The sequence below is a fragment of the Schistocerca gregaria genome, unplaced genomic scaffold (genome assembly GCF_023897955.1).
Source record: "Schistocerca gregaria isolate iqSchGreg1 unplaced genomic scaffold, iqSchGreg1.2 ptg000304l, whole genome shotgun sequence".
In the NCBI taxonomy this organism is placed as follows: Eukaryota; Metazoa; Arthropoda; class Insecta; order Orthoptera; family Acrididae; genus Schistocerca; species Schistocerca gregaria.
Window position 1 is genome coordinate 2,536,270 of NW_026061786.1, and position 20,263 is coordinate 2,556,532.

At 43.7% G+C, this 20,263-nt stretch overlaps 1 protein-coding gene across 1 annotated transcript in view; it reads left to right on the forward strand.

Annotated features, from left to right (window-relative positions):
• Positions 1-20,263, forward strand: part of LOC126305261 (phorbol ester/diacylglycerol-binding protein unc-13-like) — a 641,582-nt gene that overhangs the window by 256,734 nt on the left and 364,585 nt on the right. The window contains exon 4 of the mRNA XM_049992031.1: positions 6,442-6,559. Coding sequence (XP_049847988.1) covers positions 6,442-6,559 — 118 coding nt within the window. The remainder of the gene's footprint in view (positions 1-6,441; positions 6,560-20,263) is intronic.

Below are 20,263 nucleotides of genomic sequence, written 5' to 3' on the forward strand. Positions count from 1 at the left end.
AGGAGATACCACTAAGAGTACTACAGCATTCTGTAGTCAAAAGAGACACAGACGATCGATGAATTCTCAGAAATATTGGATAAAATACGTATGAAGTTACAACATGGAAACAAATTATTTCTGCAACGTTTACTTACATTACTATGCACTTCAGCAGTCTTTTAAATTCATTTAAATTCTACGATATGACATTACCTTCTTGTTCGGTGTAGTTTTACTTTCTTCATTTTCTGGCGAGAGGGGGAAATGTGCTAACAGTGGGCAGTATAATCTAAGGTACTTCAGAGGACGATCGTACAGTCAACACGCGTGGACTGTATTGATTTCATATACGTTGTAGTTGTTCCTACACCTTCGTTACTAATTAATTATTTAGGGTGAGATAAGGAGCGTTCCTACCGTGACACATTATAGCGTCGAACATGGTAACGGTACAAGTTTTCCTCGCGTATTGTTGCATGTGGAGAACACGTTCATCAAATTTTAATTAGAACATCCTGCATGCCTGCACGCTCCGCAATTCAGAACTGAGAGCTTTGCTTATCTCGTGTCTTGTAAGCTGCCTCGATGTCCAGCTGGTCTTCTTCTCCGCCGTTCGTGGCTCCACACGAGCATAAATTCGATTCAGAAGAATGGAAAGACAAGTGGAAAATTTCAACGCTGCTTTATGAAAGTCTCCAAATAAACGAATGCCACCATGTTTTATCATTAAAGAATCAAGGAAAAATCAATAATTTGAGTCAGTTTAACGGTAATATTGGAACGTCAGTTACTGAATTCTAGTCATCATATACTGAGCACGTATTGAAAATTATACAATTACCTCCACACGAACTCAACGAGACTTCTAATATGTACTTGCGAACTTGTATATGAACATTCCCCCAGGCACTTTTAACTTACAACATCACCTTTACGCGGAAACGTATTCGGTTCATTGCAGATACGTGATCGCTTTCAAAAAACTAGGCCGCGACTGCCTAGCGGCTGCTTGCGTGTGGCTGCCAATACTAACTGCTTCCTGGCGCCCTACAGCATAAGCCTTCCTACACTGTATGATCAAATCGATTAAGTGCCACAACAGTTTAATCGATGTATGATGTCAACTTACACTGAAGAGCCGAAGAATCTTGTACACCTGCCTAAATCATGAAGGGCCCCGCGAGCATACAGAAGTGCCGCAACACTAGATGGCATGGACTCGACTAATGTCTGAAGTAGTGATGGACGGAACTGACACCATCAATCCTACAACGCTCTTCATATAACCGTAAGGGTGCGAGGGGCCGCCGGTGGCCGAACGGTTCTAGGTGCTTCAGTCCGGAACCGCGCGACCGCTACGGTCGCAGGTTGGAATCCTGCCTCGAGCATGGATATGTGTGATTTCCTTAGATTGGTTAGGTTTAAGAAGCTCTAAAGTTCTAGGGGACTGATGACCTCGGATGTTAAGCCCCATAGTGCTCAGAGCCATTTGAACCGCTCGATGTAATTTAAAACGAGACTCGTCCGACCGGGCAACGTGTTTCCAGTCGGAGTTGACGGGTCGAGACAAGGCGTAAAGCTTTGTGTTGTGCAGTCATCAAGGGTACACGAGTGGGACTTCGACTCTGAGAGCCCATGTCGATGATGTTTCGTCGAATGGTTCGCACGCTGACACTTGCTGAGGACACAGCATTGAAGTCTGCAGCAATTTGTGGAAGGCTTCCACTTCTGTCACGTTAAATGATTCTCTTCAGTCGTCGTTAGTCCCGTTCTTGTAGGATCTTTTACCGGCCTCAGCGATGTCAGAGCTTTGATATTTTACTGGATTCATGATATTCACTGTGCACTCGTGAGATGGTCGTACGGGAAAATCCCCACTACGTCGTTACCTAGGAGATGCTGTGCCCCCCGCTCGTGCGCCGTGTATAACACCACGTTCAAACTCACTTCAATCTTGATAACCTGCCATTGTAGCAGCAGTAACCGATCTAACTACTACGCCAGGCACTTGTAGTCTTATATAGGCCTTGCCGACCGCAGCGCCGTATTCTGCCTGTTTAAATCTCTCTGTATTTGGATAGCCGGCCGTTGTGGCCGAGCGGTTCTAGGCGCTTCAGTGCTGCTGCTACTGTCGCAGGTTCGAATCCTGCCGTGGGCATGGAAGTTTGTGATGTCCCTAGTTTAGTTAGGTTTAAGTAATTCTAAGTCTAGGGGACTGATGACCTCATATGTTAAGTCTCATAGGGCTCAGAGCCATTTGAACCATTTGAGCATCTGTAGTGCCATAACAATTACAAATAACCTAACGTAGCTCTGACGACGATAATCAAATACGTTTTAAATTTCAGTAGTGTGATGAAACTGGCATTTTGTGGCTGTCTACGGCTTCTGTGTACCTAGGAACACGAAACTGCTTCACATCTGATGAGGGACCAGGGTTGTTCAAAACGCACATCCGTTGAGGACAACTTAAAATAATAAGTCGCCCCTAATATCCTGCCCTTGCTGTTGTTAAACATCAATATTTAGTCCTCAATACAATATCACTCACAGTGACCATTTTTGTAACGAAGAAAATGTACATACAAGAAGAGCTTGTTTATATAGGGTGTTACAAAAAGGTACGGCCGAACTTTCAGGAAACATTCCTCACACACAAATAAAGAAAAGATGTTATGTGGACATGTGTCGGGGAACGCTTAATTTCCATGTTAGAGCTCATTTTAGTTTCGTCAGTATGTACTGTACTTCCTCGATTCACCGCCAGTTGGCCCAATTGAAGGAAGTTAATGTTGACTAGAACATGTGCCTTTACCAGTACGACACAACGTGTGGTTCATGCACGATGGAGCTCCTGCACATTTCAGTCAAAGTGTTCGTACGCTTCTCAACAACATATTCGGTGACCGACGGATTGGTAGAGGCGGACCAATTCCATGGCCCCCACGCTCTCCTGACCTCAACCCTCTTGACTTTCATTTATGGGGGCGTTTGAAAGCTCTTGTCTACGCAATTCCGGTACCAAATGTAGAGACTCTTCGTGCTCGTCATGTGGACGGATGTGATACAATACGCCATTCTCCAGGGCTGCATCAGCGCATCAGGGATTCCATGCGATGGAGGGTGGATGCATGTATCCTCGCTAACGGAGGACATTTTGAACATTTCCTGTAACAAAGTGTTTGAAGTCACGCTGGTACGGTCTGTTGCTGTGTGTTTCCATTCCATGATTAATGTGATATGAAAAGAAGTAATAAAATGAGCTCTAACATGGAAAGTAAGCGTTTCCGGACACATGTCCACATAACATATTTTCTTTCTTTGTGTGTGAGGAATGTTATTGAAAGATTGTCCGTACCTTTTTGTAACACCCTGTATAAGGAAAAATGTTCTGGTCCAGAGTGAACCAATGAAAACAATGACTAGAAGAATTCAGGACGTGGAATTCTAATTGGTCATTCCTGAAACATCGTACGGCGGTTTGGTTAAACGATAGATTTCGCTGACGGGAAGTAAAGAAGCGTTAGAGTTTCATTGAGACAAATCTGTTGTGGAGAAATAGTTACGTGATGAGAACAGGGCAGTTGCTTGAATTTAGAAGAGAATGATAACGAACAAGAAGCTTACATTAACAGGAGTAATGTGTATCTTTATCTGTCCGAAGCAGTGAAGAAGTTATTTCATCATCCAATTTCCTTCAAACTCGTTGCTACTGCCGGTGAAAACTTTCAGCGCTATACGCCTCAGTCCCGTGTGCGTTGCGTCAGTGTCTGGAATTACTGGCGCACATTGAAGAAAGGATGGAAGAGCACTCACATTCGATTTCCACACGCCACAGGTTGCATGCGAAATTACTGGTATTTGTAATTAAAGAATTGCGCCTTCTCGAAATCGATCTGTAGTGCTATTGGTTTCAGAAATACGGAGAAACACCCACGCTGTCAAATGTTTCGTGAAAATGCTTCATCAATTATTTTTTACTGGCTGGGTGATTCCAACTACACCGCCTGTGTGTGTACATGACATCAGTGTCTACATATCAGTTCCTGCGTGTCTACCTTGAACTTGAGTACCAACCTTAGCGAGAACTGCTGTCTAGGAGACAATTAAAGAATTCAAGATTTCTGGTTCTGCAAATCTACGCTGCAAGTTAATGTGCAGTGTGTGACGGAGAGTACATCGTGCGTGTATTAACAGTTTTCTTTCCTATTCCATTCGCTTACTAAGCAAAGGAGAAATGATTTTATGCGTCTGTACTCGTCCTAAGCTTGCTTATCTTATTTTCGCGATCCCTATCCGACACAATCGTTGAGGGTAATAGAATTTCCGCACGTTCATCCTCGAATGCCTAAGTTACCCCGAGGTCACCCACAAAGAAGCTTACTAGGCGCTTGTACGACCGATTCTTGAGTGTTGTTCATCAGTGTGGGACCAGCACCAAATAGGACTGATCGAAGATATAGAGAAGGTTCAATGAATAGCTGTACGTTTCGTCACGAGATCGTTTGGTTGGCACGACAGAGACACTAAGAAAACTCTAGTGGCACACGTTACAAGGGAAACGTTGTGCACCACGGAGAGGTTTACTGTTGAATTTCATGTTTTCTGTCTCGTACTACTTGATTTTAAGTTTCTGGTTATCTGTCTGCTTATAGTTTAGATGGGCTATTAAACTCTTCCGGACCAAACTGAACAGTACTGCAAATAAAAGAGCTTTCTTAAGATAAGCAACCCAGGATACGTGTCGCTAATACCGTGCAGCACCCTCCTAGCCTCGATAATCGCCTTCATTCGGCGAGAAGTGTGTCCATAAGTGCTTTCTGGTGTGTAATAACAGGCTAAAGTTAACTACTGATGACACGAATCCAAGGAGATATAGTACTGTGGGATGTTAATTGCTGCGTCTCGAGCATTGTTCCAAATGGTTCCAGTTATCTTTCGTGGGAGTGCGATTCGGTGATCCATCAGATGAGTTGAGGAGTGATGCGATGCTTGAACGTTCGTTAAACCAAGAGGTTCTGTGAACACGGCTATTGTACTCTCGCCGGCCGCGGTGGTATCGCGGTTCTAGGCGCGCAGTCCGTAACCGTGCGACTGCTACGGTCGGAGGTTCGAATCCTGCCTCGGGCATGGATGTGTGTGATGTCCTTAGGTTAGTTAGGTTTCAGTAGTTCTAAGTTCTAGGGGACTAATGACCACAGCAGTTGAGTCCCATAGTGCTCAGAGCCATTTGAACCAATTTATTGTACTCTCGGAAAACAGAAATGTATACAGCGTACACGTCACGGAAGTGTGGAGTAAGAGCAATATCTAGACACCTTGATGTCCGAACTGTAGAAACTCTCGCAACGTGATGCCGGTCTTATTTTGCTGAAATGAGATGGCTTCCCACGGAGGACAACAAAACGGGACGTAGACGATCGCCGACGTACCGCCGTGCCGCCGACGAGCGAGTGGGCCGCGCTGTGGGGTGAAGCGGCGCCCCGGAGCGTCTGCACCGTTTGGCGGGCAGTGCGGTGGCCGACACGCAGGTCGGCATCGTGACCCCAGACACCTCTTCGATGGCCATCGCCACTCAGTTCCAAGTGCCAGACAATTGTAGCTCTGTCAGTGAGATTGCAGGCTAGACACTGGTGTGGAGATGCCCCCGACAGTGGTGGTACATCAGCCTGGCTGTCGCCCGCCATACGGCATGACAACCGACAGTGCTTGCCTGGGCTGCAACGACAGCAGGACCCCTTCGGCTGTCACTCACAGAACCGTTACAGCACAGTGGTACGTCGACAAATTCGACGCCTCGTTTTATTGTCCCTCACAGCGGGCTATCCTGGGCTTACGTTTCAGTAAGGTATTGCCCACCAGAACCTGGCTAGAGTTTCTACTGCATGTCTTAGCGCTCGGCAAACTCTACTTTGGCCAGCAAGGTCACCGCATGTCTTTCCAATATGACAACGGCCGTAGCATTACGGGAAGGGCCCTCAAACCGGCTCGGGATTTTGACGGTGTATCGTGCCAGTCGGGTAGAATTGGGCGCGGTATCTTTTACGAGGATATCCGACAATTCTACCAAACAGCGCCAAGCCGAATAACTGGTTGCATAATCGTCAGAGGTGAACCGAGATATTACTGACTTGATTAATTTATTAAGCTCTTTCTGTTGAATGAATCATCCAATTTATTTGAAAGTGTAATCATTTGTTTATCTATACATGTACATTACATCTACATATTTCCATCCCATGTGTTATGTATTTTGGACAGAGAGCTTACGTTTATATTAAAGCAAGGTGAGGTATCTCTTATTGTATTAATTTTTGATCTTAATTATTAAAGTATCATAGGTGTCAACGACACTTTTTCTTTCCTGAATGTGAAAATCGTAGGATCACTGTAGCTGCACTAAGTACTGTACACGAATGGCAGATCGCAGCTTGACAGCGTGACAACGGTGTGTTTCAGCGAGACGAACGACGTGAACACGGGCCTGCTGATAGAGGCGTGGAGCAAGGGCATGCTGTGGGACCGCGCGCTCGGCTACCACTGGGTGCCGCTGCCCTCCGTCAAGTACTCCAACGAGGTGAGTGCGCCAGCGGCCGCCCGACCTCCACTCTCCGGATGTGCAGTTTACAAGTAACTGTGGATGTCCTCTGTGCGCATGTAACAAGCGTTCTGCTCACACCACGAAATGTACAAGTCAAGTCTGCGACTGACTGTACATGTACGCTCTAAAAATGATGCTGTCCAGGAATATGTTCGTGTTATTCTTCAGTACTGGAGCTATCACACAGAGAAACAAAGTTAATGAAACACTTTTCCAAAATGCCGTAATTGTCTTCCATTGTGACACACAAGTATGAAATTTGGCTCAAAGGTTTGCACAATCCTTCCTCTTTAATGGCGCAAAAGCATATCTCGCTACGACGTCACGTTCGGACTCGGAGATGCACCAAACATCGACACCTTCGGAAAAAGAAAGGCCGCGGCTCCAAGGACCATGTGAGCTGTAAGGCTGTTTAATGATGTCACATCAGCACCAAATTTAAGCATAATTCTGCTCAAAGCTACCGTGGACGTCCCACACGACGAGAAAGTCGTCACAGTCCGTACTAACCTCGTGACATCTCTTTTTCTGACGTCGTGCGTTACCATCGTTGAATCCACGCAGTTTTTTATAGATGGATATTCTACCACCTGAATCCGCAGGGGTGGAATAAAGTTCATCAATGGAATCAGTGCTTTCCCTGGAGCGTTGATTTCCGCACATTTCACGGTTGAAAACGACAGTTCGAAGTGCAGTGAGCAACAGGGAGATGATCTCGACAACCTTTTGGCACTGTCCTCCCTCCTGGACGTTTCAACCTTTCTCTAAGGACGTTCTTGGGCTGTATCCCAGTTAAAAGTGACAGCACCCTTTTGGAGCGCAACGAGACCGCATTTTGGCTCTCTTGTACAGGTTAAAGCCATTAAGGACTCTCCAAAGCCAATCAAACAAATTTGAAAAGCGTCCAAAGTAGCAAGGGATACTTACGTTTTATAAGCTCTCCTGTTTTTCATCCTCCTGTGACATGAACATGCGGGAGTGCAATATTAACATGTGCTTGAGGTTCTCTCTGAAACACACCAGTTCGGCAACACCCTCATTGCCCGGCACGCAGCTCATTTGAGTACGTTACAAATTTACCTGCCAGGAACTTCGACACCCATTGAGCCTGGTGCTTCTCATCGTGCAAAGCGCCAGCGGTGGCGCTGTGCACAACTGTGATCGAACTTCATGCTAATGTCACATCTTACAGCTCACACCAACTTCCGAGCTGTGCTCTATTTCTCGCATGTGCCAACACCTCGCTGTCTGAGACTCCGTCTGGACCGAGGATGACGTCACAGGACCTCACAATTATGCACCAGTAAGGAAGAAGGTTGTAGTCAAATTTAAAATTTATGGATCGCAGTGGGAGCAAATTACGCGGTTTCCAAAAATTAGTTCTTTAACTTTTTTGCACGGTATAGATCGTTAAAATAAAATGGTAAACGTTTTCCAACGTTTGGAGAATACTACTTTAGTAGTTCTACTTTATTAAACCACATTTTTCAAGTCAGAAATTGATCATGATTTGTGTTTATATGTTGTGATGCATTCTTGCCTGCTGCACATTACTACAAATATCATCCACAATACTACCAATATAGACTGTTGCTTTACATTGTTAACAAAGAGCACCCTGAAATCGTTTGTCGATGTAATCTTGCACCTTATAATATCGCATTAAAAAAAAACTTACTCAAAGCTCAGATTCCAAATCTGGTGCTCCTCCACACTCCTTTTATGTTTTAGTGATTTCTGGTTTCTGAAATCAGAAAAAGTCAGCGTCAAATAGAATGGTCTTGAAACAATGTGGGTAACGCTAAACTATACGTCGAAATAATTCTGATACAAAATTAGAGTGAGCATGTCTTGTATCTATATACTCCGAAGTTAACAGAAAAAAAAGACCGAGGTTAAATTTTCTAATATTTCGAGAGAAGTGAAAATGACTCGGATGCAAAGATGTAATTAATTGCTCATATAAGCGCATAATCGATAAAAAAAAGAAATATAAGCGAAAAAAGTAATAAGGAAAACGCTACAAAATACAGAATCCAGAGGAGATGTATTATATTACAACCAAAACACATATACAGTTATGACAAACTGGCGCAATCAGAATTCGTTTGAATTAAGGTCTGGCACACGTAGTTCTCTTTGGCGAACTTGCTTCACGGATTTTAAATTTAGGTAGTATGCCTTTACTGAAGGCGTTTGTCTTCCATTTTTCAAGGCAGTTCCGCACGGTGTGACACAATGAGTCAACTATTATAGTCGGGAAGCGTGGGTATGTTTTGAGGATAGGTAACACACAGCGTCCTGTATTTGAGAATGACAGTACTGATCAATTTCCAACGAACTTTAAATATAATTTCAAATCATTGCGGAACTTTTTCTCTCTCAAGCAACACAAAAGAAATGACTCTGAGCACGATGGGACTTAACTGCTGTGGCCATCAGTCCCCTAGCACTGACAACGACTTAAACCTAACTAACCTAAGGACATCACACACCTCCATGCCCGACGCAGGATTCGAATCTGCGACCGTAGCAGTCCCGCGGTTCCGGACTGTAGCGCCTAGAACCGCACGGCCACTCCGGCCAGCTCAAGCACCACAAAATCCATTGATGCCTTGTTACTTGCACGAAACTGTATCGTTAAACTACAATTTAAAGACATTCCTTTTATACATTACTTCTGCTATGACCAAGAGTAAAATAAACGTTTCCATACTTAGCACTATTTGCATTCCAAGAACATAAAGTGACTATCGTTTTTTTGGTTTACCACTTTTAGTTTTACCACCTTTTGTTTTGACCTTTTTCCGGGGTCGGTTTGTCGAACCCGAGACTCCAGATGGACAAGCTGAAGCCGGGACCCACCGCGCCGTATTGCGCCACGAGGCCGAGCAAGTTGAAGTGCGTCGAGGGGCAGCGCAGAGTGATACAGCGGTATTCTGTAACATGTCTTTATTCGGCTAATTTACAGTGCACGATGGGTGAAGCGTAGTGTCAGCGTACCGCCCGCGTTCAGTACCCCGAGTCCCACTGCCTCAGCAAATGCTGGTACGCCGACGCTGCTGCTGTTGTCATCAAGGCCGCTCAGCTGGAAGGCGGGCGCGCTCTCCGCGGTCGCCGGCCGCGATGCGTCGCGCCTCGCACCGCGCTGCTGCCCACGTTTCCCGAGACTGCCGCAGTCCCCGGTCCTCACCTGCTCTCTCCGTGTGTGGGGTGTGCTGGTCACCCGTGACCCTCGGGCTGCCGCTGCTCCCAGGACAGGACTAGACTCGAACCCGCGCCCTACTGGAATCGGCGCTGCTAGTGGTGCTTGTCGGATGGCGACACCCGCCTCCATCCCCGGCGCTGCTGGGCCTCGTGCTGCGTACACCTCGTCCGAACCTGGTACGCCAGGTGGGAAGCAAAGTGGGTCGTAGCCTGGAATGAAAACGAGCTGCTCCTAGACCCGCTGCAGACTGCTGTCACTGCCCTCTTTCAGGTAGACCAAGCAGTCTCCCAGGTGCGGGCTGTCGGTCCGTCCTGCCCTGGGGTTGTGTCCCCGGAGGCGGAATATAGCCCCAACAAGTACACGGAAACAAAGCACAAGTTGATGTAGAATACTTACAGCATTGCTGCAGACTGGCCCCTATAAGCGTAGACCAGCACAGGTCCGTCCCGACGCTCGACTGACCTGGTGCACACTCCCAAACTGAAATTGCCCGTCTGTTTCTATTGGCTCTTCCGTCGTTTCTGTCGTAGTGTCAGAGAGAGACAGAAACCACTAGCGCAGTAACCTTTTCAATAATCTGACGGTGAATAAACTGAAAATAATAAAATAAATGTGATTGTGGTGTTATGTCTTCACCCATAAACGTTTCACTCTATTAACGTCAAATATTTAACGCATTAGCTGACTTGTACAGTATTTAAACCTCTGAAGTTTTTTTATGCGTGGGAGTTCGGTCCTGTAAAGATTCTGGGGTAGCTGAGTTACTCGTAGTTCATAATCAATTACAATACAGTTTATAAAAATCAGCTCGTAGTATAGCCGGAAACATTCGATTCTGTCTGTCCGCTATCCGAACAGTTGCAGAAACTAGAAGAATTGTTACTGCACTCTTCCTACTTAGTAAAAGCAATAAAGCTCTACTCATACCGCCAATTTGCGTCTATGCAAGTCTTACGTAGATAGTGCTTCAAAAATACTATGCTTTAATAAAGATAGACTGGATATTTCTAAAAGGAAAACTACTGCGTAAATTACGAAAAAACATTACGTGAGGTTGTTTTAACGTTTTATGTGGGATCTATAATAATATATTTAAAAGAATACGAGTACATACTGCTGAATACCGGCCCACAAATTCATAGCTGCTATCCTACTTTAAACTGGCCCTACCTTCAGTGCCATCATTTTTAAAAGGTCAGTGAGTCACCTCGTCTTCTCAGTGAAACGTCTTTGTAGCCTGTAGATCGTAGTTTCAGTAGTAATGTCTTCGTTATTCTGTAGAGGCTACACTGTTAAACCTGTCCTAATAAGTCAGTACTACACTGAAGCTCCAAAGAAACTGGTATAGATATGCTTATGCAAATACAGAGATATGTAGACAGGCAGAATACGGCGCTGCGGTCGGCAGCGACTGTATAAGACTATAAGTGTCTGCCGCAGTTGTGAGTTGGTTAGTGCTGCTCCGATGGCAGGTTATTAGGATTTCAGTGAGACTGAACGTGGTTCTAGAACCGGCGCACGAGCCATGGGACACAGCATCGCCGAGGTAGCGATGAAGTGGGGATAACCATTTCACGAGTGTACCAAGAATATCAGAAATCGAGAAAAACATCAAATTTCCGACATCGCTGCGCCTGAAAAAAGATCCTGCCAGAAATGGATTAACGACGGCTGAAGAGACTCGTTCAGCGTGACAGAAGAAAATTACTGCAGATTTCAATGCTGGGTCCTCAACAAGTGTCAGCGTGCGAACCATTCAACGAAACATCATAGATATAGGCCTTCGGAGCTGAAGGCCGACTCGTGTACCCTTGATGACAGTACGACACAAAGCTTTATGCCTCGCCTGGGTCCGTGCACACCGACATTGAACTGTTGATGGCTGGAGACATTTTGCCTGGTCGGACGAGCCTCGTCTCAAAATCCATCGAGCGGACGGACGTGAAGAAAACTTCATGAATCCATGGACCCTGCTTGTCAGCAGGGCACTGTTCAAGCTGTTGGAGGCTCTGCAGTGGTGTGGGTTGTGAGCAGTTGAAGTGATACGCGACCACTGATTCGTCTAGATATGATTATGACAGGTGACACGAACACAAGCATCCTGTATGATAACTTGCATCCATTCAAGTCCATTATGTACTTCGCCGGACTGTGGTAATTCCTGCAGGAGAGTGCGACACACACACGTCCGGAATTGCTACAGAGTGGCTCCAGGAACACTCTTCTGAGTTTAAAGACTTCCGCTGGCCACCAAACTGCCCACACATGAACATTGTTCAACATATCTGCAAGCCTTCCTGTCTGCTCCACGCTCTCGTGCTCTTACGGACAGCCCCGCAGGATTCATAGTGTCAATCCCTCCAGAACAACTACAGACGTTAATCGAGTCCATGCCACGTCGTGTGGCGGCACTTCTGCCTACTCGCCCCGGACCTACACGATATATTAGGCAGGTGTACCAGTTTCTTTGGCTCTTCAGTGTATCTCTTTATAGACATAGCTCTAAAACGGTGAATTACGTGAGCGAGGGAGGTAAGAGAAGTGTACATGTGGTCACTCGTGGCCCTCGGTTGCCTGTCGGGAGGATTCTACGCAATGGCCGCTTCTTGCAACAGAAGATGAGTGCGTGACAATAACGTTAACCAAGGCGACAAAGAAGCTGTCAATCAAAGGACTCATGCAGACATCGACAGTAACAGAAAATCTGTCAGCGACAAAGCAACAAGAACTTCTGTCCCTGCCTGCTCAAATGCCTGGGAAGAGAGGGCCAGTTGGGAAAAGAACCCTGAAAATATCCGCCAGAGAAAAGTCAACGGTTTTCAAGCTTCAAAAAGAGGTAATATCTACAGCGTGGGCAAAATCAAATTGCTTTAATTAGAATAATCGGTCATGATCGTATATCATGTGTTGTTTCGTTATTGGTGACCGTGTGTAATCTTAGTAGACCATCTAAAGACCACAGGGTGACAATGTAATTTTATATAATTTCATTAAGGGAGGGAGATCAGGAACTACACAACCGTAAACATTATATAGTAATCAATATGCAATAAAGTTACAAAACTAGAATAAAAAATGTTATAGCTGTTGGTGACCCTCGTAGTCAATTAAGAGATTTCCGGTATATTGCGGGAGGCTCCCGTCGTTAGCTTCTGAATGGGATGCAGATGCTGCCAGATAGAAAGGGGAAGCTCCGTCCGTCGCTCCGAGCTAGACCAATGAACAATATAATAATATGGAAAATAACTTTTTTTTCCTCGAAACGTCGCAAATGCTTACATAAAACAATAAAAATCGGTCGTAATTGAGAAACACATTTTAAAAAATTAAAGAAGAAAAATGAAGAACGGGAATGCCGTGAAAAACGGCGTGGGTAAAAGAGCTGCCATCCATGGGTAGTAAATAAAACTAACGTACCATACTTGTCTTGTCGAAGATTATAATACAACCAGTATGAAAATCGATGAATACATATCGCGAATACAATGTCACTAGTTGCCATGTGGTCGGACGGCTTGATCTCCAGCGATGGTACGTGCCTGTAGCGAAATACGTGCCCTCTCCATTATGTGTAGCAAAGGAACGCACCCGGTTATTATGGAGACAGGCGCTATGTAAACTTGTCGTCATGGCATTAACATGTGCCCCATTTCCATCCATTAAAACGTCAGTGAATTCATATACGAACGAAAAAATAAAATATATAATAAGAGAAATTTACCGGGACGGTGTGGTCGTGCGGTTCTAGACGCTCCAATCTGGACACGCGTGACTGCTGCGGTCGCAGGTTCGAATCGTGCCTCGGGCATGGATGTGTGTGATGTCCTTAGGTTAGTTAGATTTAATTAGTTCTAAATTCTGGACGACTGATGTCCTCAGAAATTAAGTCGCATAGTGATCAGGGCCATTTGAACCATTTTGGAGATAGGACTGATGTCACTTTTTTTTATTTAACAAAAAGTGTGCACTGAGCTAAGAATTAGCAATTTATAACTGGTGTTAGGTAAGAAAATTACATCAGAGGTAAGAAATATAAGGCAGGCCTATAACATTAACATTGTGTTCCTACTAAATAGGAGAGTCTTTTGTGTAAAAATTCAAAAATTTACTACTTTTGTAACTTTATTTTATCTGGATTGTTGCATAAAGTATATATTTGTGTAATTTCTTAAATTCCTCATCGAAATTTTATAAAAAATTATGTTCCACCCTCAGGTCTGAAGATGGTCTACAAATACTGAAACTTGTCACCAGTGATGAAATAATACATCATTCGCAATCATGGCTGATTATTTTCGTTAAAGATAGATGTAGGTCACTGCCGTCCGTAATATGCTTCCAAGAGTTATTAAAATAAAGGAGCCTGCAAAACATTTCATGAGCCTCAAGACAGGCAGTGCAACATGCATGATCCGCCGCAGGTGCGACTGATGTAAAGTGGCCTGCATATCTTACAGTGCATGAAAATAGCAGTGGTAGAGAGCAGTCAATTTGTACGACCGTCTCCATGAAAGACTATCCTCTCAATGAAGTTACAAGTACAAGTAAATTGTAGCTTTAAAGAATAACAGTAAGTGATAACTAACGTTTTCATGACAGTTTGTGTAAATGGCGCACACGCTCTCTGGCAATCGTATGACCTTCGCATCACGTCCGACACTGCTGTCGCCACACCACACCAACCAAGTCTTCTGCGTTTTTCTCATCACAGCTTGTTTATTCGATGTTCATTAAGATTGCACACAGTTTTTAACACTTTTCTTGTTTCCACAAAATTCTTATCCGTGCCTGGCTCAAATAACAGGCTGAGTCTTGCCATCCCTTGCCATCATCTAGCTGTAAAATCAGAGGTCTCAGTACTCTGCAGGTAGGACCAAGGTCCAGAGCATGCCTGTAGGTGCTGACGCGGTTAATGTGAGCGGCTACTCTCGCTGAGGAGTAGTCGAGTGGCATTAATCTGGCAGCGAGGCGCAGCCGGTCAAAGTAGTTAAGAAGCCGCGAGATACCCATTAATTCCCAGACAGAGAGCAATGTCAGGGCAGCATGACGATGTTCCAGAACAAAGTACACCTACATTAGTTAGCATTGCAATCATCTCCGGCAACAGGCAAGAAGGAATTCAGTCTCTGAAGAACCTACACAAACTCGTAGTAAATGCGAGAATACAAATGTCATACGGAAACACACAGTATAAGGAAACAAGTTGTTATTCAATAATCAGCGCACAAAAAATAAGATCAGGAAAATCTCTTTGGCACACAAATTCAGATATTTATGTATGTTTGTTGAACCGACACGATTAAAGATCCGGGAGGGCGGAACAAATGCGAGAAGAATTCGCTCTCTTGGACGTTGCGTAGAAACTTAGTGATGTATATAGATAGTTCATCTATAGGTTTTGATAAGTGGGTTTGGGAGTATGTAAATACGTGACATAAATGGCCGTATCTTTTGAATACATTGACTTAGAAGCTTAAATCTGTTGCATCGCCAAGGGAGCGCAGACATCAGCGTTTGACATAATTTCATCGTGATACCTCTTCCCGTTCCTGAGAGAAAGGTGTCTTAACCCAAGGACAGACTGACAAAAGGACAATACAGTTATCCTATAAGGTTTTTTTTTACCGAATGAGACGCGGTACCCCTAATAACTGCAGAGCTACAAAGATCGCATGAAAAAGTTAAAGTAAATCACAAAATTCATAATTCCATCGTTATAACGCAGCTGTTAGATCAGAAACGGCTGAAATTGGTGGCAGAGGTGAAATCAGAAACATCGAAAAACTAGAAAGAAAAAATGTAAGGAACTGCTAGGACCAACGATCGTAAAGCAATAAAAGGAAATCCTTCTAGTATCAGGAGAAATCATAGATACAATCACTAAACGGCGGTAACAGTTTCATAATGTACATAAAACGTTAAAGAACAGGCTCCCAAAGACAGTACGTATTTATCTTTATCGATGAAAAGAAGAAACAGGTAGTTACCAGAAATTAATGAAGACTTAAGGCGCATTGGTATACATGAACAAGTCATTTAAAGTTAGGAAACGTAATGAACAAATTCGAATTCGTGAGAGGGCGTCTTGACAAGTCACATGAGTGACAGAAGGAGAGGTACACAAACACAACGAACAGGTGAAGTGATAATGGGAGTCAAAACAGAGACAGAACGCTACGTACGGTAAAACGCACTCCTCATTTTGGCACAAGGAATAAAAACATAAAAAAATTAAAAAGAATTTCAGTAGTCCTGATACATGAGCTACATCTGAAGCAAGAAATAAACTATCCACGCGCTAAAAGATACGTATATTCACACCAGGAATTCATAGTATTTTACTGTCCGAATTGTAAATAAGGTGTCTTGAGGTTTTCCTTGATCGTAACGTTACCGCCGAAGCAGGTAATCACCTCTCATACATTCACAATTGAGATTGCTGCTCTGCATTCCTGGCTGACTGGGATCTGGCTTAAGAAAAGGGAACAAAGGGAACATTTGACCGGGCATCCAACAATCCACTCTTTCTCATGACCGGGAATGAAATGTTTAAAAATAAACAGTTAAAATATAAAAACAGCAACAAGGTTACATATACAACAGAATAACACTTTATAAGCTGGGCAAGCACAGTATAAACTAATTCGCTTTTTAGACCTGTTCAAGTTGGAGATCTACTGCTTACATCTCCATTACTGCTGGGTATGTCAGCCTGTGCAGGAGACAAACCACGTGTCACAAACAAACGCTAATTTCCAGAATTCCAATGTCTTCAAGAACTGTAAAATATTTGCATTATTATATAGGGAGCAGATTCAGCTTCAGTCATGATGTATGCACGGAAAACCACAACTTTTTTCTATTTATGTCAACTGAATTGTTTTGCAAGGGATATTACACTATCATGAGTATCTACCACACAAGAAATGTTGCGTTTATGTTACAGGAATGCGCGCTTGTCGATGAATAATCACAAGAGGCCCGTAAAAATATGTACCGGGAATTACACTAATCCATTATCATCCGGAATACGGTAAGGGGCATTAGTTTATTACACTTGTCAACCAACTTACAGCGTAAATCATACAACTGGAGCTAGTTAGCGAAAAAGGTTTGTTATGTGTGACGGGCACGCAATAACTTGTTCCATAATTTATCCTCGCTGGTCTATGTTACGTAAATATGGCCTTAGAAAACTTTTCCTATGTCACTTAGAGCTGACATAATATGCAATTCAATACGGAAAGCGGAAATTTTATGACATGTCGCTGTGAAAGCTATTAATTTTAGGGAATAATCCGAATTTAAATGAACTCCATTGGTAACGTAAGTTTCTCAAGTAATTCGTCTCCGCGTAATGGTAACTGGACTTCAGCGGACTCGTCAATGTGAGCTTAACACTATCACAGCAGTTGGAGACAGAAAATCACGAATTTACAGATGTGAGGTCACTAGACCCAGATAGTCGTGAAAATTAAAGCACCATAAAGAAGGTGCGCGTCGTGTGTGGTACGCAGGGGAGCTACGAATGCTAAAAGAGTTTCTATTAATATGATTATCGCTTTTGCAGTTACTTTTTATTTCCCCGATAACCATCAACTCTAAAAAGGTAGTTCGGCGAGTTTCCTTGGTGGCCTGAAAAACTCAGCCAGAACTGTAGGCTTCCAGTCCCGTATCATTCCTATTTGCCGTTATTTCGCTGCATCATTTTCATACAAGCGCTGATCAACAGTGAATATGACTTTCGAGATTCGTTAAACCAGTGATAAGGAAAGAAATAAAATTCCACATAGTTCAGTTCGTTATACTTCGTGTTTGTTTTTGTTATGTGAGTGAGTCAAAATACGTGGTTCTTCTAGATAAACTGTGATTCCCCCCCCCCCCCCCCCCCCCCCTGGTAAACTTGAATAATGAAGATATACAAAAAGGACATCACGGGTTGTCACAGGTTTGTTTGATACATGGAAGAGCGTCATGGAGATGAAGAAAAAGTAAACGGGCAAACCCTTGAAGATAGACGCAAACTATCCTGTGAAATCCCGCTAATGAATCTCTAAACATTCATGGTGGTTACTGTTTGTTCTATATAGTGTCTCCCTACCACTTTCGCGCAACGACGCTCTGAGCGTGTTTTTTAGGGAATTGACTAGTTTGAACTTGGGATATGTTGCTGGTAAGGAGACGCCAGACCACACATGACATGTAGAATTCAGAAGAGTTCAGTGAGACTAGCGATGATATAACCAAATACTAAATGATCTCTGCGTCAGCTCCACTGCACTCCCTGTAAAAGAATCTTAATACTAACTAAATTTAGTGGAAAGGGTTCAAGCCTTTCCTATTTTTAGTTAGCTGGTAAAATAACGTCGAAAAAGCAGTTAAGTTTACCATTGGAAATTTTGTTCTACTCACAAAACATCGTTTATAAATTGCACTATTGATAAAAGGAAATATTTTAATACAGGATGGTAAAAACCAACTGCGTTCAACAACAATGTGAACGAATATTCCCTAAATGGGTTTCCAAGTTCTACAATCGATCGAAGGATGACCTATGCCATATCACATCTATAAAAACTATCAAAATGGTCTACAACTATAAAAATGGTCTACAGTGACCCTCAATTATCTTTAATTACTTATTTAACTTGTCGTAAATTACAGTGGCTGATGTGGCTTCTCAATAACTATAAAATAGAAAAATTATCGCGTTTCAGATTTTTACTTCAAGTGGCAAATGTGAACACCATGAGTTTTAATTAACGATCGACACTAGTATTACGTAAAAAGGGGGTATAACAGATGAGACTTCTGCAGTTCTGAGTGAAGCCTTATGCGCTCAAAAATGCGGCATCGCGTGCGTTCATTACCTTGTCGGTGTTTAGGCAGCGTCTGGGCGACAGCGGCCGGCGCACCAGCCATCCAGCTCGCCGTCACGGAACTCACTCTCCCTAACTTCTCGTTGCTACAATTTACCGAAGTTGGTTTAAAAAATCTATCTGGCTGTGTTTATATCTGACCAATCAGGGTCGCAATGTTAACCTTAAGCTCCGCCTGTCTATCCAATGAGAAACGTCATATTTTTCGTGGTGGGGCAATGTTTTTAAAGTTTGCAACGGAACAGAGACGCTAAAAAGTCTCACGCTAAAACGTGCGGGTGGTGTGGTCCTTTCAGCGTTATCGTAAGATCTATACTGTTCTTCTGGAGGGCTCTATCTTTTAACATGGGCTGGGGGGTGGTCCTTGACATACCTGAGACACGAAAAAGTCTCACGCTAAAACTTGTGGGTGGTAGTGGCCCTTTTTGTGTTATCGTAAGATCTATACTGTTTTTCTGGAGGGCTCTAGCTTTTAACATGGGCTGGGGGGTGGTCCTTGACGTATCTGAGACGCGAAAAAGCCTCACCCTAAAACGTGCGGGTGGTAGACTTACAGGTAGGCTGCCGACGTGGGTGTCCGTCCCTTATGGTAGGGCCTTCTACCTTAACACGGTTTTGCTCTCGGCTTCTGTTCTCGTTTCTCCCCTCGGATCTGCGTCTGCCTCATGGTGGGAAGGTACGACATGCATTTAGGCATTCTTGTGTTAGTCTGTGGTATTCCATTTGCTCACTCGTTACTCGTATTACTTTGGTTAATTTAATGTCACGATTTATTCGGAGCTATGTGACATATTACTAGATTTGCTTATTATGTCAGGGTTTTCATGGAAGGTGTTGGATTTGCCTGACACCTTACAAACCTTCAAGAAGTAACTTTGTTTCAGGTCACTATGGGACCAAACTGCTGGGGTCATGGGTCCCTAGACTCGAACCTCCGACTGGCCGGCGTAGCGGGGGGTGGGGGGGGCGGGGGGGGGGGAGGTAGTACCCGCTGCAATGTACTTCACAGTGTCTCCCGTAAGTTGCACATTGGTGCTTGTTTTGGAGCTGAGCAATCACAGTTACATATTCCAAACCGTAAATTTCTTTTTATCTTACGTCAACTCTCCTGTGCATCTCCGCACCACGTGCTTTGATAAAAGTAAGCGAGCCATGTCATCATGAATCCGTAAATTCGATCGCGGTAGCAGTGCTTTTCAAATTAAATAAATCGAAAAATTACAGAATTGTGGCTCGTTGTTAATACGCGTCATAAAAATTGTGTCTCATGCGAAAGTCTACATTCTCCAGTAATGCTCCAATTTAACAAATTTGCTGTAAAGATTTGTGTATTTCCTCTTCCAGCTGCAAAAATTTTATTCGAGAAAATTTAGAGGTTGGTGTCGATATTTAGACCGATGACGATAACAAACCACAATTAAATACAGTCTAAGACAAAAAAGGACACTCCACAATAGAATTATTTCATTTGGAATGAAACCATTTAGATGTGATATACATGTCCAGAAAAACAAATCACTACAGTTTCAGAAAGAATCGGCGATTTATTCAACAGAAAGAGCTTCATATGTTGACCAAGTCAGTAACGCGTTG